General features: G+C 48.0%; 7 protein-coding genes across 7 annotated transcripts; 4 read left to right on the top strand and 3 right to left on the bottom strand.

Annotated features, from left to right (window-relative positions):
* Positions 1-131: 131 nt before the first annotated feature.
* Positions 132-2,113, top strand: EV420DRAFT_1499286 (mannitol-1-phosphate dehydrogenase MPDH1). The gene is made up of 10 exons (XM_060470991.1): positions 132-406; positions 466-498; positions 553-691; positions 747-787; positions 847-980; positions 1,034-1,127; positions 1,180-1,224; positions 1,272-1,417; positions 1,471-1,584; positions 1,640-2,113. The coding sequence occupies exons 1-10, from the start codon at positions 259-261 to the stop codon at positions 1,763-1,765; spliced, it is 1,020 nt and encodes a 339-aa protein (XP_060340042.1). The 5' UTR covers positions 132-258; the 3' UTR covers positions 1,766-2,113.
* A 1,371-nt stretch (positions 2,114-3,484) lies between these two features.
* Positions 3,485-4,350, top strand: EV420DRAFT_100830 (HSP20-like chaperone). The gene is made up of 3 exons (XM_060465295.1): positions 3,485-3,812; positions 3,869-4,088; positions 4,143-4,350. Exons 1-3 carry the CDS (start codon positions 3,697-3,699, stop codon positions 4,245-4,247), a joined length of 441 nt encoding a protein of 146 aa, XP_060340043.1. The 5' UTR covers positions 3,485-3,696; the 3' UTR covers positions 4,248-4,350.
* On the top strand, positions 4,282-5,585 carry EV420DRAFT_100610 (U6 snRNA phosphodiesterase Usb1). The gene is made up of 4 exons (XM_060465282.1): positions 4,282-4,650; positions 4,705-5,046; positions 5,099-5,192; positions 5,246-5,585. Exons 1-4 carry the CDS (start codon positions 4,565-4,567, stop codon positions 5,543-5,545), a joined length of 822 nt encoding a protein of 273 aa, XP_060340044.1. The 5' UTR covers positions 4,282-4,564; the 3' UTR covers positions 5,546-5,585.
* A 1,161-nt stretch (positions 5,586-6,746) lies between these two features.
* On the bottom strand, positions 6,747-8,484 carry EV420DRAFT_1634689 (uncharacterized protein; the record flags this gene model as incomplete). The annotated part of the gene is made up of 2 exons (XM_060476349.1): positions 6,747-8,111; positions 8,167-8,484. 2 exons carry the CDS (start codon positions 8,482-8,484, stop codon positions 6,747-6,749), a joined length of 1,683 nt encoding a protein of 560 aa, XP_060340045.1.
* Positions 8,485-9,407: 923 nt separating this feature from the next.
* On the bottom strand, positions 9,408-10,722 carry EV420DRAFT_1634690 (uncharacterized protein; the record flags this gene model as incomplete). The annotated part of the gene is made up of 4 exons (XM_060476350.1): positions 9,408-9,552; positions 9,605-9,656; positions 9,707-9,992; positions 10,042-10,722. 4 exons carry the CDS (start codon positions 10,720-10,722, stop codon positions 9,408-9,410), a joined length of 1,164 nt encoding a protein of 387 aa, XP_060340046.1.
* A 160-nt stretch (positions 10,723-10,882) lies between these two features.
* EV420DRAFT_1499353 (uncharacterized protein) lies at positions 10,883-12,219 on the bottom strand. Its single transcript, XM_060470992.1, has 7 exons — positions 12,063-12,219; positions 11,978-12,009; positions 11,531-11,924; positions 11,454-11,480; positions 11,330-11,400; positions 11,253-11,279; positions 10,883-11,202 (listed from the first exon to the last, which is right to left on the bottom strand). The coding sequence occupies exons 1-5, from the start codon at positions 12,181-12,183 to the stop codon at positions 11,333-11,335; spliced, it is 642 nt and encodes a 213-aa protein (XP_060340047.1). The 5' UTR covers positions 12,184-12,219; the 3' UTR covers positions 10,883-11,202; positions 11,253-11,279; positions 11,330-11,332.
* Positions 12,220-13,192: 973 nt separating this feature from the next.
* EV420DRAFT_1616510 (glycoside hydrolase family 27 protein) lies at positions 13,193-15,798 on the top strand (the record flags this gene model as incomplete). The annotated part of the gene is made up of 17 exons (XM_060475127.1): positions 13,193-13,253; positions 13,307-13,402; positions 13,460-13,474; positions 13,533-13,549; positions 13,608-13,670; positions 13,744-13,798; positions 13,868-13,983; positions 14,051-14,112; positions 14,169-14,197; positions 14,342-14,380; positions 14,437-14,525; positions 14,586-14,640; positions 15,042-15,094; positions 15,211-15,297; positions 15,382-15,459; positions 15,509-15,595; positions 15,652-15,798. 17 exons carry the CDS (start codon positions 13,193-13,195, stop codon positions 15,796-15,798), a joined length of 1,149 nt encoding a protein of 382 aa, XP_060340048.1.
* Between the last annotated feature and the right edge of the window lie 542 nt (positions 15,799-16,340).

Below are 16,340 nucleotides of genomic sequence, written 5' to 3' on the forward strand. Positions count from 1 at the left end.
TGCGAATTCGAGGTCCAATCTGGAGGTCACCTGGATGATAAAAGGACCTTGACTAGCCCACAACGTCACATCATTCTCAGAACCTCAGTGAATGATACCTCCGGGACTGAATTGCCAGCGATACATATAAAAATGAGTGTCTTCATTCCCAAGGGCCCCAGTTCACGACTTCTTCGTCTTGCTTCCCCCCAAATAAACCGTCCCCTAACCGCTACCTCTCTCAACCGTCTCTCCCGCCCTTCCTTCTATCATACCGCCATGCCTACCCACTATACGATTCCCAAGACTCAACGAGTTGCCATTATCGAGGAAACCGGAGGAAGTATTGTCATCAAGAACGACTGGCCCGTCAAGACCCAGTCGGAGCTTGCCCCCGGAGAATGTCTCGTCAAAATGGAAGCTACCGGTGCGTTCACAGGCGCCTAAAATGCTCTCATCACCGTTGATCCATGTCCTGATCCGTAGGATGCTGCCATACTGATCTCCACGCCGCCTTGGGTAAGAGCCATTCGGTACTTCTTCCGCTATCGATTTCTCACGTACTTGTCTCAGGTGACTGGCCGTTGAAAGCTAACATCCCGCTCATCGGTGGACACGAAGGCGTCGGTATCGTCGTCGCAATTGGAGACAACACTGCCAACTCCCCGGTTAAGCTCGGTGATCGCGTCGGTATCAAGTGGCTTGCCGACTCGTCGGTATCTTTTCATTTTCAATATCTTGCCGGTCCTAACTCTGTCCCCCCACAGTTGCCTGAACTGCGAGGACTGCCGTAATGGCCGTGAGCAGAGTAAGTAGTGATGGCTTCTTCGTGTGGGGCATCAAGAAGCTCATTTTCGGTTCCTTTAGCTTGCCTGGATGCTAAACTGAGCGGTTTCAACGTCGACGGAACGTTCTCTGAATACACTGTTTCCTTTGTCAACCATGTCACCCCCATCCCTGAAGGCTACCCATCCGATGAGGCAGCCTCCATTCTTTGTGCTGTAAGGTCACGCTTATCCGATGAATCACAATGCATTCTAACGATTGAATACAGGGTGTCACCGTCTACCGCGCTATTAAATACAGTCAGACCAACGCTGGCAATTGGATTGTCTTACCAGGTGCCGGAGGAGGTCTAGGTCATCTCGGTACATTGAATACCCTGTTCCTTCGGTTCCTGTACTTATCTGATTCCCCTAGCCATTCAATACGCCAAAGTTCGCGGACTCCGCGTTATTGCTATCGGTAAGCGCATGTGCTCTTTAAATAGACATCTCTCACCCTTTTCACAGATAGCGGCGAGGAGAAGAAGGAACTTTGCAAGAAGCTCGGTGCAGACGTCTGGATCGACTTCAAGGAGAGCAAAGATATCGTTGCCGATGTCAAGGCCGCTACAGACGGACTTGGTGCACACTCAGCAGTAGTTACAGCTGCGTCGGTACGGAGTTTTTCCTCCGCTATGACGTAATTTGGACTGACCTGGAACATCAGAGTTCCGGATATACTCAAGCTGTCGACTATCTTCGTAATGGTGGTACTCTCATGGCTGTTGGTTTGCCCGGAGAGGCTAAGCTCGAGGCCTCTATCTTCTTCACTGTCTTCAAGGTAAATTTGTGATTGGGTTTTAATCAAGGATGAAAGCTAATCAAGCCCTTCTCAGAGCATAAGCATTCTTGGGTCTTATGTCGGTAACCGTCAAGATGCCAGGGAGGCCATGGACATCGCTGCTCGTGGCGAGGTCAAGGTCCACTTCGTCTGCAAAGAAATTGCGGAGCTCAAAGAGTGAGGCACAACATGCGCACGTTCGGTCCTATTTCACTGACCTTCGCCCCTCTTTAGCGTGTACGAAGGCATGAAGGAGGGTAAAGTCGCCGGCCGCATTGTCTTCGATCTCAGGAAGTAAAAGGTTGTGTTTCATTGGATACCACGGTTTTGGCTTCATTTGCACGAACTTAGACCGTCAGTTTTGTATATCATCACTCGCGCATGGCTGCTTAAGGCTGCCTTTTTTTATCATACTATAAGTGTACTATTATGCTCGGTATCATAGAATCATCTCATCACTCATGTTTCTTATCGATACGGTGTGTTTAGCGCGACTTTATATTTATGTTAATTCTTCATGACACTTGGATTATTCAAGAATTTTGATTGGACAACTGTGGGTACAGAGACAATTCTATCGTTCAGACATGAATTTTGATCTAACAGATGACGGTATTTTTATGAATATCATCCTTTGTTTGACAGGAAAATGGCTAGTTCAAGATTGCACTGTGTCATTCATAGCACTGTCGACATCTTCGGCTTTGCCGACGTCAGCACCCTATTGCCAAGACATTTATGTCTACCCGTCATTGTCCTGAAAAGACTAGGAAGTCAACAATTGAAAACCGAAGCAGAAAAGTCTACATCAGTAGGGAGCCGGGAACTTGCTATAACGCTTCTTGTGCACTGCGTACCGATAGTGACGTTCATGCTCTTCGATATCTTATTTCCTTCAAAAGACCACTGTGCACCTCAGTGTGGACGTCTTTCTTTTCGAGGATCGATGGTAGCAATGACAGTCATGGCAGTATTACCTTCTTGAAGATCTATCTTGTGCAAAGTATCAGTTATCGATGGGAAGAATCGATAACAAAAAGAAATTACGAGTGAGACGCGAATCCCTAGCAGCAGGGGTCCCCGTGAAAGAGGCGGTACTAGTCGTAGCAAGGCTCGTTGTAGAAGGCTCATGTATGCATTTGAGTTGGTATGGAGAGGGATCTAGAACTGGCGTTATATCCATCTTCGAGACAAGCTTGGAGGCGAGCATGCCTAATATTCCATACTTGAATATAACTTAGCTAAGAAGATCTTCCCGAAAGGCCGTAAGGATAAGAGCGTGATCGTAAATGACCCAAATGTGGGGCCTCGACTTTGGATGGTTGAATCAATGATGATGAATCTAGAACGCGCCGTTACACCGGGACAGTATCTATACGTCTGATAAGCACTTACTTGGGTTTGTACATTTCCTGGCAGTTTCTGGCCCGTCTGCAATGAATGCGGCTAGATCGTCCATAGAAACTCGAATATTAACCACTGAGCAAGGCAGTCCCCCTGAATTAGAGCATAAGAGGTCTGAGTCTTCCGAAATCGTTGATTCTTGTTGTTGCGACCATAGCGGCTTGAAAAAGTTCTGCGACCAATCCCAGTTAATGACTATTGGTATCTCCGTCGATGCTCATTTCACAGAGCTGGATGGTAGTGTCAGAGTTCGTTTCCTGTTTGCCATCCGCCATGAGTCATAACGGGCCCCGAGAAGAGCTGAAAGACAGTTTAAGTTTGACAATGCGGGTGCAGCCGATGGCATGCACCCCATTTATTAGAATAGTAGTTGTCATCAATGAACATACCGGGACAAGTCTGAGCAGACTTGATAAAGCTTGGAAGGACACGAAGAGTGCAGTGTAGTATTTCTTTTTCCCAGCTACCTAGAGTTTTGGACACTTGAGCGCGCTGCGCGAGTCAGCGGGCAGATGCGGTGCCATTAAAGTCCAAGTTAGATAGATGAAAGTGCCGTCACCACGGACCGAAAAATGCTGTTGTCCAGTAACACGCCACATGAACATGGTCGAACCTTCCAGAATGGACCAGTAAGTACCCTGGACTGCGATATAAAGCCTGGACGTGGGTCTGTGAGTAAATATCAACCCATCACCTCTCACCACAAATATGACTATCAGGATCGGCGGTCTCTTCAATCTTTCCGTATCTGGGTCTGCTACCAGTGAAGGTTCAGAGAGCTTAGAGAGTCGTAGCTCTGGAACTTTGAGTCTTCTGAGCTCCAGGTGTGTTTCGTATTGTGGTTGGGCCGGCAATACCCAGACATTGACAAGCCGGATAGGTTCAACTTTCGCGAAAATGAAGGCCAGAACATGGTCACGGCTAGCATGGCGGCGCCGGGCATGACGGCTGAGGACGTCCAGGTCAACGTGCGAGACGGCCAATTGACTGTCTCCAGCGAGCGCACCCATTCTTTGGAGGAACAGGGAGAGAACTATTCCATTAGCAAAAGGTCGTACAAGAAGTTCTCACAGACGCTGAGTATCCCCGAGGGTATCAAAGTAAGCAAGCTTCGGTGGTGAAGTATATGCACAGAACGCTGACCTTATGTTCAGGAAGACGAAATCAAAACTACCGTGGAGAACGGTATGTTGACAGTGACGTTCCCAAAGCCGCCGGCAGATGGTCAGTCTGGTACCAAGAGCATCACGGCTTCTTGAAGATAAAATCGGGCTATGATGCTTCGTGGGCTTCAATGCCGGTGGTTGGATAAGGATTCGGGAGGATTGTATTTGATTGTATTGTAATATTACGTTGATTGTAGCATGACATTGGACCGTATACTTGTCAGCCTCGATTCGAAAAAGTCACGGAAAACGAAGTGGTTAGCCAAAGTATACTGAGTGGTAGCGCAGCGACAGTAACACTAGTCGGTTCGATCCTGAAGCAGGGTCAACAGTAAACGAGAAGCTTGAACTTGCCTTTTTGGGTGCATGCTGCTTTCTTTTTCTGACGGCCACTTTCCTTTCTCGTTTGGATGAAAAGAGCCTTCTTCTCGTCTTCTTTGGTTGAATATTCCAGCTCCGAGGATGACGACAATGTAGAAAAACCTGTGAAACGGAAGTGAGTGATTTCTTCATCTAGTGGGCTACAATCAGCTAACCGACAAGACGGCAGAAAACTGCCCACTCTTTCAGCATCCTTGGTTGTTGCAGCCCCCATAGACGATCCTTCTCTTCACCAAGGCAGAAAACGAAATACTCCTCATGTTGACGGTCAATGGGCTGCTCATGTTTATATATCTCTTGGGTTGAACCGGAAATCTGCACTGTTCTCTCTGCTCAGTCAAGCTATACAGTCAGCGAAGGATGAGATACCCTCGCTGAATGATTTCTGGTCGAAGGACGGGGATGTCGGACCTGAGTTGCATGTGTCCTTGTCTCGGCCGATATATCTACGTGCTTACCAGAGGGAAGACCTGAAGCGCGCCGTGAAGTCTCTTGCACTAACTCATCAAAGGCAGGTGTCTACTGAATAACTGTTTTTAATCGTCGTTAATGGTCTATCACAGGTTCACCATCTCTTTCTCGACCTTTGCTGAGCTCACTAACGACGAGGGAACGAGGACATTCTTAACAATTGAAGTCGGCGCGGGGCATCATCAGGTACATTCAGAGTTCCGTCTTTGTTTTCGTTATCTTATGACTGTGTACTGTAGCTCTCTCAACTCTCGACTGCGTTGGCTCCGACGCTTCAGGGACTTCGTCAGAAAGGCTATTACGCAGAACCCCGATTCCATGCATCCGTCGCTTGGGCTTTACTTGACGAAGCTCCGTCCGAATCACAGACCCAATTCCCCACCATCCCTGGTATCCCCTCTCGGTTGATCGATAAATTGAACCAGGAATACCAAAGCGGACTCTCAGCCAAGTCAATGAACTTCTACGACGCTGATACGATCTGCGTCAAAATCGGCAAAGAGGTTTTCTCGTGGCGCTTGAAGGGTTCCGGTCAATGACGGAGCTGCCCAGCTCATAGTCATGAGCTGTATACCCTATATTGGTGAAAACCGTGACGCTCTGAACCAGCCATAGTTTATCAATCGTCGGAATCTCGCAGCCGACTTACAGTTTCAAACGCATCATGTCGCTCGTGAACGCCTAGAAGACTGTAATAACCACACACGGCTAGAAACGACGATCGTAATACCCGAACCTGGGGCGAAGCCCATCCACATGCACTCGAAGTTTGTTGGGCACCGTTGTGCCTGTTCTCATATACACCTGATTCGAGAACTGTCTGTTCGCTGTGGATATGGGAATGAAGGTCGCAAATACTACGCGAAAGGGGTGTGTTGGCGGAATGACCCATGACCTTAGCGTTTGGGTTGGCATGATTGCAATTATTTAACCTATTCTTCCCTCAAGCTAAAGGCGCGGGATGCCTTCGACATATGAGCTATTGTTTTTTGTGGACGCGAGTGATCCTTGTATCTGGTTCGAATTACATACAGGGACCAGACTACAGTTTCATCGTTCTGGCCTGTGCTAGTCGTAATATTCAGTACTGACAGCGAATACCGTCAATCATCCCATGAGCTTGGAACTTGTCAAGTGGGTCACTAGTGGGTCCCCTTATCAATCTAGAACAGCTCGCTCACCTGTCGACATAATGTAACACCTCCAATGACTATAGGAGAGGACGTTGGTATCGACACAGAGTGCGATTCGAACTTTGCAATTCCCTCTCCTTCAGCTCCTTTGCGTGCATCACTATGGTAATGAGCAGACTTCGAACTTTAGGCATCATAATTAAGGAGTCCAAGTGGCCATAAGTAACCTTATCCTGGTTCATAACGTCATTCTCCTTCTCTCTAAGTAAAGGAATCAAGTTACTTCATTCTAGTACCATGAGAGCCACAACGCTGCACCGAGTCCATAGGAGCCAGACCTAAGAGATACCAAGGCCTAGTCTCAAAGCTTTGCGGCCGAGATGTAAAAGCGACTACGCAGGGAACGATGTCCTGACGATAACATTGCAAGTACCATAAACCCATCAAATGCATAAACTTGGAATGTAGATTAAACAGCAAAACAGCAATTGAAACCGCTAAATAAAAAGGTATCAGAGTGGTAACCAGTCTTACCTCTACTAACTGTGGAAAAGGATCAGCAGAAGCTCGAGACAAAAATGAAGGATCCACGTACACTATATCGTAATCAGTCATCACTAGGCATCCTGTGGTCTAGATCCACGTTCGTCAGCGCTCTCCCCATCCTTCTTCTTGCAATAATTGCCCTCTCTAACAAATTGACATTCAAATCCACGTCTCCTCTGATACTCAGACTCGTCATATTTGGCCATACTGGCACGCGATACCCATCATCTGTCTTCTCATCCACTAAGAGGCGGCAAAACGCACTCGAGTAGATCCCGTTCAGTGAAAGATGCGTTAACTGTGGGAACGCTCGCACGGCACTCGAATCTACGGAGATCAGCCCGCGAATGCACGATAGCCTGAGATGGCGCAAGACCGGGTACGACGTGCAGTTGACACGAAAGTACACAAGAATCCTGCACCAGTCCGACGAGGTCACTTCTCGCAATGTGAGACTCTCCAACGCAGGTATGGAGAATATCTGGAGGAAAGGACAAATAGTCGGTGATCCCTGGCTGAATAAGCGGATCTCGAGAGACCGAAGGGAGGGGATGCTGATCGCAGCACGACCACGCCTGTCAAGAAGCTTAGCGGCAGTGTTGTCGATGTGGAGAACGAGATTCTGGAGGTTCGGCGAACCGGAGAGCATTTCCGCTAGGTGAGGGAAGGTCGGCCAGATGACGAAGCGAAGGTCGAGGGTCGTGAGGCCTTTAAGCGGGAATGCTAGCCAGGACAGTGAAACGCGGTTCAGGCGTACGTGGGACAGGTTGGGTGAGAGCCCGCCCCGGAAGAAGGAGGTGAGATTCGGCGCAATAGAGTCGTGGTACTTGAGAGACGTAATTTCCAGCGTTTCAAGGGCGGGTGCAGGGGTTTTTTTGAGGCTGGATAGGGCATTCGGGAGGTCTTGCACAGAGGGTATAGTGATCACGAGACTGCGCCAGCGATGACTCTCCGGTATGAGTTGGTTAAATACGGATTTTATCGAGATGTGCCGGCAGTCGAGGCTGATGTCTAGAGGAAGGCACTGCGACCGCATGAGGTGCTCGGTAACCCAGGGCATGGGGTTGCGAAAGTCTTTCACGCTGGGGAGGTTATCCAGCGCCTTTCGAGATCGGGAGATGTGTAGAGTGGTCCATAGTGCAGGCGTGTGAATGGCTACTTGCCGCCACCGGTGACAGACATGCATCACCGTGTTCATGAAGGACGAGACCTTCTTCACTGTGATGGGCACGAAAGGCGACTTCGGTTCGACGAGCGAAGGGTATGTGAGGACCGAACCCGCCTCAAATATGAGTGTCAGAAGTTCATTAGGGAGGGTGTGTATGATATTCGAGGTCGCGACGTCTTCCATCTCCGCCGATGAAGCCGTGCAAGGTTGACCCCTTGTAAATGAGGAGTTGCTGTCATCCCGTTCTTCCTGAGCGCTCTATGTTCGGCGATAAGCCTTCCAAGTCAATACTGAAAATTTCGTCCCGACTCACCCTGCTTGCGGCCCCGAATGTACTGCTCCGCCTGGCCTTCTCCGACGATGGAGTCGACATAGACGCCCTCTCCGCTCCGAATTCCTCATCGTCTGATTCTGAATGGGCCAACGACCGAAAGGAATGATGGGTCTGGTGGCCGATAGGAAGCGATGTCTGACGAGCACTTGCGACGTTGATAACGGAAGGCGAGATGACAGAGGCTGGGACGGACCGACAGGACTCCAAATCTCGCAGTGCTGTGTTGGAGGCCTCGAGTCTGTCTTCTTCGTCCTTGAGGTTGAGCCGCCCGTTTCTGCGTTTCAGTGTTGTTGACATGCTGGTACGAAATCATTATGAAAAGTTACATCTGCAGGATGCCAGGATAACGCACCTCTTTTCGCCGCTCATCATCAGGATCCGTTACTTGCGCTGGCCGAAGTGCGTGGACAGGGCGTTTACTAGCCGCAGAGTCCAGTGAGCTGGAGGAAGTGACAAATAAGGTACTTGCACGGCGGCAAGCGGTCAGCTATGACACCGCCACTTTGTCGTACCCACACCACGTGTAATCGGAAGATCTCAGACAACAATCGTACATAAAAGATTCGGCTTTGACATTTGGATGGCATCCTCGGCCACCGTGATTGACATGAAACGTGATGGAAGAAATGTTGGATTCTGCGTAGAGCTGGCGGCGGCATTTTTAGAGACAGGACAGGCAAACTCGCATTTCAGTTCGATCGTGTGAGTGAAAGTGAATTGTTTGCCATCGCATACCACTCAACTTGTCTATTGTCCACTCTAAGCGCTCTATCGCCGTAGCAGGCCAGTCAACAATGACATGCGGGCCTCGAAAGTTGTATACAAGACGTGTAGCAGAAGAGTTGGCGGTGCGAACAGGTATCAGACGCAGATGCCATCGAAAGAAAAAAGCCTTACTTTCTTCTACTTCCGATCACAGCATAGCGGCAGTTGGAATAGGGCGACGTGCATGGATGAACAAATGACAGCATACCACAGGACTCATCGAAGGGCATCAGTTGTGTGATCTCGCCCGAACATAGTCAAGAGAGCAGGTCATGGGACAAAAGGGAGATAAGCTTCCCGCATTTTTCAATTTCTCGTGTGGCCTTCTCTAAGTGCATAGATGCGGAATTACGTAGAAAACGCTGAAATTGCAGCAGCGAGGGTGCAAGCGAATACTGTTTGGCACGCGTCGGTACACAAAGGAAATTACACCATTGGCAAGCGCTCACCAGGAACTACGACTTGTCTCTTCCCAGAATATTCCCACTCTCGCTCACCAACTTCTGCTTAACCCCAGCTAGCACCTTCTGGCGCTCCTCGAGAACAACGCCGTGAGAATCAACTTGCTTATCAAAGGCTGCAAATAACTTGAGCTTCGTCCTGCGGCGTCACAGGGTCAACAAACAAATTGTATGGAACTAAGGAAGCGTACGTCATATGAGTCTTGACAAATTCGAGGATCTTTGAGTACTTGACCATGATAACTTGGGAGCGAATGAGGTGACATAATGCGTAGCGATACATGAATGCTTACCGTCGGCCCCAGCAATCCATTCGTCCGTAGTGCAATTCTTCCACTTCTCTATTAGGGCCTCGTAGCTATCCATATGTTCTTCGACAAATATGTTGGCATCACGTCCAAGAAGTTTATCGAGGGCCCCCTCGTTGCCCTGCGACAAGTTGTTGGGGTGGTAGTCATGGAACGATTCGTTGTCCGCATGTTGACGATATCCACGATTTGAACTTGTAGGGCTGTTGCGGTATTCCGGGTGGCGCAGCGGACTTGACAATGGGGCAGGAGAGAACGGATCAGGATATTTCTAGTATAAGACCTGAGAACGACACAACATCGAGAACGCCATGACGTACGTCTGGACCATCCATCTTGTATCTCTTATTCTGACCAGAACCGTAATCTGCATCGTAGGCATATGTTGCTTCGTCTTCGCCGAACTCACTTCTACTACGTTTATTCCTATTTTCGTTCGTGCGCTGAGGACCACCAGATTGAGGCTGAGGCATGTGTTGAAATTTCGTATTCAGCTTTGCAGGAGATGCAAAAGAGACATCGGGAACAGCAAAAGAGGCGGGTATATGCGCATCCTTTTCAGTAGGTGATTGCAGAGTATGAGACTGGGAAGGATCAGTTGGTTTAAGAGAGAGTTCAGCGCCAGCATAGAGCGGAGACATCGACAGAGGTGGAGGCAGAGGGTGCGGAGCAACAATGTTGGGATTCGAGGTCTGAACACGCCTGGGAAATCCAGGTAAAGGTCCTTTCTCCTTCTCCAGCGCATGTTCTGAACCTGAGGTGCGTCGTCCAGGTGCAGGGATGGAGTTTTTACCAGGTATGAGAGACTTCTTCTTCATCAAATTCTGGAGATTGAGAGGCGGAGTGTTGCTAGAGTTTCCATTACCGTCTGCATTCGAGTGAAGCGGATTGGTTTTGTCAGGAGCAAAGGAAGACTTTTGAGGTGGCGCAGGGGCATTGTGATGAGCTGTCCGCGACACCGGGCGCGGCCCCATGGGCACAAAAGGCTGTCGAGCGCTCATCGAGAGTAATGGGGCGGGAGCACACGATCGTCGCGGTAGGAAGACAAGAAGGATTAACGACAAATAGACCACAATAACGCGCTATCGCGAATCACGTGTATCCCTCTTTTCTTTAGTGGGCATCTAATGACGCCAACTGCTCCCTGCTTGACACTCGACCGCTGTTAATGAGAGAGACTATATTGCATGGACTCGAGTGGCCATAGTAATACCGGTATATTATTTGTCAATATGTGCTTATTCGTGTGTGTGTGTGTTTAAAGCAACTAAATACTAACGATGACTGGTAGCGTACATGTATGCGGCATAAGTGGTCGTTATAAACATGTATGATAAGGAAAAAGGTATTACATGTATGAATAGCCTTTCCAAATTGATGTGTCGAAAGCGAAGAAAGCAGTGGGAATAACGACAATCGTAAGAATCGTTCAAAGTAATGAAAGCTGTCTTGCGGATCCTCAGGCTCGGATAAGGAATTGCCTATGCGAGTGATCAGGTTTTCGTATTAGAAATATCTTAGTGGTGCATACTTTATAACTTAGTGACCGGGAAAGCAGCTAAACTTCAGATTAGAATGGGTGATGATGTCGATCAGGTAGTTGCTCACTCATTAAACAGGTAATTGAGATGTTTTGGCGTTATTTTCACGACCTACTGAGGAGCCGCGCCGCCGTTGTCCTACTCTGAAGATCAGCGTTAATGCATTGGAACATTGTATCCAACATAGTCACCGTTATTACGTTCGGACGGCCGATCGCCTTCAAGATCGACAGTCAGAAGATGAATCATACACAGATGGACGACATACCCTTGTTTGAGCTATCTTCGCCCTCACCGCACAGTTTACGTTCACCGAGACTCCATCGATGGCGTTTTTCAACCAATCCAGGGGGGATCGGGATGGTTTCTGTGCGCACTTTTGTACGGACAGGGAGAAGGGCCGGGATGTCAGGTTGCGGAAGGTGGATCGGTGTTATATGGTTGAGAGGTGATTGCAAGGACGCCAGACTGGATATCGAAGATGCAGCAGAGACAAGACTGTGCAGCGTCTCCGTTGGGCGTGATGAGGACTCGGGGAAAGGGTACTCGAATCGAGGAGATTCGACATCGAAGGGTGTCCCAATAATTGTAGAAGGAGAGTGCAAAGTCAGTTCTGTTTGTCCTACAGGCATCGTTAGAGCGGTAGTTGTGAGTTTCAAGGACTATAGTAACGGCTTAGCAAATTGAACGGAGGAAAGAAAGGAATGATAAGAACCTCTCCCTCTGTTGAAACTTTATGCTTGTCGTCTGCATGATGGATCAATGACGTTTTGCTCCATATCGCAGTCAATCGATCGTACCTGGATCTGGCTCCACCCAGCCAACAGCCTCCGAGGGAGACTCTACAGCCATGAACGACAAGTCTGCAACGAGGCAGGACGACGAAGCACGACTCGAGGTAACGTGTGGAGCCTTCTGCATGTATGCTACGTTAAACCGGGCCGCACTGGGAACCGATGACGGTACAGAACTATCTAGAATTTAATAGAAACTGTCAGTCAGTCACGGTCACGTGTATCGTCCATACGTGTCATCGAAAGCTTTTAATTTATCCGAAAACCACAACAAGCTGGAGCCGATTTCTGGCAAAAACTCTAGGTACGTTCTCCCAACCTCCCAAACGTTCATATAGTACTACTCAAGTAACTCTAAGACTTTTTTACAACAATCAGGTGTCCACATTCCTGGCTGCGCAATTGCGCAATGGAGCCAAAGCTCAATCCCCACTCCACCTGGAAAGGCCACACGGCTGCCGTGTGTCTATGCTCAACATCTTTATTGGCCCGTGTAGCCTCAGAGTCTGCGTATTGTCTCACTAGCCTTCACAAAATCACTGTATGTTGCCTGCATGATGCCGCCGTGTAAGAATGGCTATCATACCGTTATCGCTACGGACATGGTCGTATATAATATGTTCAGAAATGGGCATGGATGTTCCATTGACTGTACCGCTGGCACCAAGTCAGCTAATGGAACGGTGCTACCGGGTACATACACGGTCGTCACGGCGGTGTACAGAGTTTACTTAAATGATGCAGCTATATCAAAAAATACGAACATACCTAAAGTGAGCGTCACATCACCTCGTGATGAATACTGATCTTCTTTGTACGGGTAGATCAGTAAATACTAAAGGGTATTCATAGAAATAAGGTTCACATCAGCAAATGATATAGGTCATGATGATAGGAGCAGTGCATTGTTTTATATGGTTATGTGCAACTTACACACTGATATATCAACTTGACAGGTACCCTCGTAGAAGTGCAGTTTGTGTGAATCACGAGATAGCATCCTTAGCCGCCGCCTGTATGCTGCTAAACAGGGCATACCACGATCACCGTGATTATCAAAATGCGGGAGAGAGTGGAAATAAATGACTGCGCTTTTACCTTAACCCTCCTGTGAACGCCCACCCTGATTGGCCCAGATGACCGAGGGCCCTCGTTGTCTTGCTACACCAGCACGTCTGTTTAGCATTTCAAAAAGAGGTACTTGATCAAACACGCCTACCTCTCGTTCCCTTGTTCACTCGAGATACTAGTCTCTCCGATTGTCGCTCTTTTCGCGGTTCTTCTGTTCCTTAGCATCGTTTCACTGCCAGTTTCTGCTCTTGAGAATGGCTTTGGCCGACTTCCATGTACGTTGATTCCATGTCTCCAACGTTACTTACTCGTTGATCAATACGCCTTTGCAGTCATGGGTTACAGCAGTTCGTCCTTTCTCAGAATCTTTTATCCCGCTCCTTCAAGGTTCCTGATCATCCGCAGCTTGGAATGCCTATTATGTTCGTCACGCCACGTCCTCCAGGTCCTTCTCACCTTCAAACCTTAGGCTACTCACAGTGTAACATCAATGAAGACACAATATATGAGAGGGCTGAATTGATCGTATCGCTGGGTCTTAAGGTTTACTATTTTATCGCGCGTGCTTCAATTTAATCCTGTCTGTTAATGAAGGCTACACCAGGACATGGGATAGTATGAGTACATGAACATATATGACTGCTGCGCGGAGAAACAGCGAAACTCGGATGGTGACATCATGGAAATTACGTTGTGATATATTATGATATAACCTTCCTGGTGCTTATCTCAATCACAAGACACGAACCAGTTTCCCTCCGGAATGCAGAATCTCACAGATCGTATGCATTTCCTTGGATTGTACGCTTATGCCTGCTTTCCGACCACTGATTCATATTCATGGCGCTGTTCTGCTGTAGGAAAGCAGGCATTGTAGGCTGAAATATTTTCTTGATATTTATCTAAACGAATTTTTCCACTAGTACGGCGATTCGGATTGGTACACTTGCCAGATGTATCCTGGATCATATCAAAATGAAGAAAGGTCTGAACTTACTTCCTTCCATTGAAAAGGTGGCCGTACTGACTCATATATTGCAGGGATACAAGGCTTTTCCGTGAGACATGGGGTTTCGATCTTCTCAAGTGAGTTCGAGATGCCCGTCGCCATAACATTTACCGATGATTGCAACTTGAATAAATGTGACAACTGCACAGGTAACTGTTGTTCTCAACCTTCCGCCCTCGTACCTTTTGTAATGATCAAATGCTAGTACCCTTTGACGATGTTATCCATGAGGGCATGATTGGGAGTAAGTGAGCATTTCTACGCTGTAACACTGATATAATAACAGCCATTTGATTGTAGAATTTTCGAGGATGGCCAACGCAATAACGGGCCTTGCGACTGCCGCAGGACGGCCTCCGACGCTGTATTCTATATGTCAGTGGGACCGGGTAAGTCGGGGCCCATCGGTGTGCCTTGGGCATCATGTCTTAACGCTCGTTATCTTCCAGCTGCAGCCCTGGCTCTGGGCCAGAAATCTCGGTCATTCCTGGAGGGTGAGTTCAAGTTCTTTTTGTTTCTCTGACAATACGGACTGATAGCCCGCAGACAACCGATGACATCTATATGTCAGGCTTTCATGCTTAGTGGGGTCCGCATCTGACTCCGGGTACTTGGTCGCAAAATGATCTTCGATTGCTAGCATTATCAATCAGTACAATCGGAGTCAATCCCTTCTTAACATGCCAATCCCAGTAACTTGACGCCAGAAATTCTTTCCATGCCTGGGCGTCAGATTTTTACGGTCATAATGTATCAGTTTGTTATTCATTTCTTATCGGACCCTAGCACTGATCCGTTCTCTATCACTCCGTGACAACTAGAAGTAAGTGTTCGAGTTTCTTTCATCCCTGACTAACTAATCATTCAATTGTCTTGCAACGGCAATGGCGGTTTATCGTATGAAGAATCCAAGACACATTTCACTACGTGGGCCTTGATGAAATCGCCGTTACTGATAGTTAGTCGGTCCTAGCTTATCTTCGAGCCCTTACTGATCTGTGACAATAACAGGGAACTAATGTTAGTTTTCTCTCCTCTCTCGAAGACCCCTTCCTAATTTGTTCTCGTCACCAGCTCAAATCAATATCTAATCAAACCTTAGAAATTCTTAAGAATGAAGAAATAATTCCCATTAACCAGGATCCTGTCGTAGGTACAGGAGTAATACCTTTTGATGGGGCTATAAAGTAGGTTTTTGTTCTTTCCCTAGACGCTCCACCAAAGTGACCCCTCCACGTCTGTTAGCCTGATTATACAAATGACCCAAAATACCCGGCTCAGTACTGGAGTGGGCAGATCCAAAATGGGACTGTTTTTATGATGGTACTGTCGCCACTACGTTGTAGAGGTCCGAACTAAATTTCATCTATAGATAAATGCGCACGAAGAAGCCACCGATATGACATTCCGATTGACAGAGTCGCCATGGATGTGCGCGGGGAGACAATACTCAGTTCAGGTATGCAGATACATTCATTGCACGAGAACACTGCGTCTCTAACTCGTGTCATCCAGGATCTCTGGTCTCATACTGACAACGGCACAGCCGTCCACGAATTCACCGCTCGTTCTATTCCTGCCCATGGCGTTGTGGCATTTCTATTGCGGGATGCCGGTGACGAGCCCGAAAACCTTCGGCCGAAATGTGCCTTCTATGAGTGATGGTCAGATAATTGGTGCATAGATCGTAACGGCACGAAAGTGACCTCCTTGAGCATGCCGTCAACATTCAATTCAAACCTCTTGGCGATAACGTTTATTTTTTCAGCTGTGAATATCTTTGAATACCCATTCGTCGTTTATTACTGTTGCTATTGCGTAGAGATTACTTTTAATAGACGCGTATGGCACGTATCGAGCACGCTGTCCTTGGTTGCTATGTGGGAGATTTGTGGTGGTTAGATGTTTGAAGCCGCGGCACCGAAGTGTACAATGTGGGATATCAAGGGAGGAGTGACAAGCTCCTTAATAGAATAACAGGGCAGGCACACGGACGCCACGCTATGAAGCTTGAAGGGCTGTGGAGGCGAAGCCATACGTTACAGGTTGCGCCGAAAGAGGCTTTGCCGCTTGGTACTCGGCATATCGAAGCGGTATCCAGGAAACAGCGTGTATATTCTCTTCTAATAGTAACAGGCCTTCGCAATGTGTTTCGTGCCGTTCGTAAAATTGTATTAACGGGCTACCGGATCAAGAGCTGATAT

This window comes from Desarmillaria tabescens (genome assembly GCF_030435595.1).
Source record: "Desarmillaria tabescens strain CCBAS 213 chromosome Unknown EV420scaffold_1, whole genome shotgun sequence".
Classification (NCBI taxonomy): Eukaryota; Fungi; Basidiomycota; class Agaricomycetes; order Agaricales; family Physalacriaceae; genus Desarmillaria; species Desarmillaria tabescens.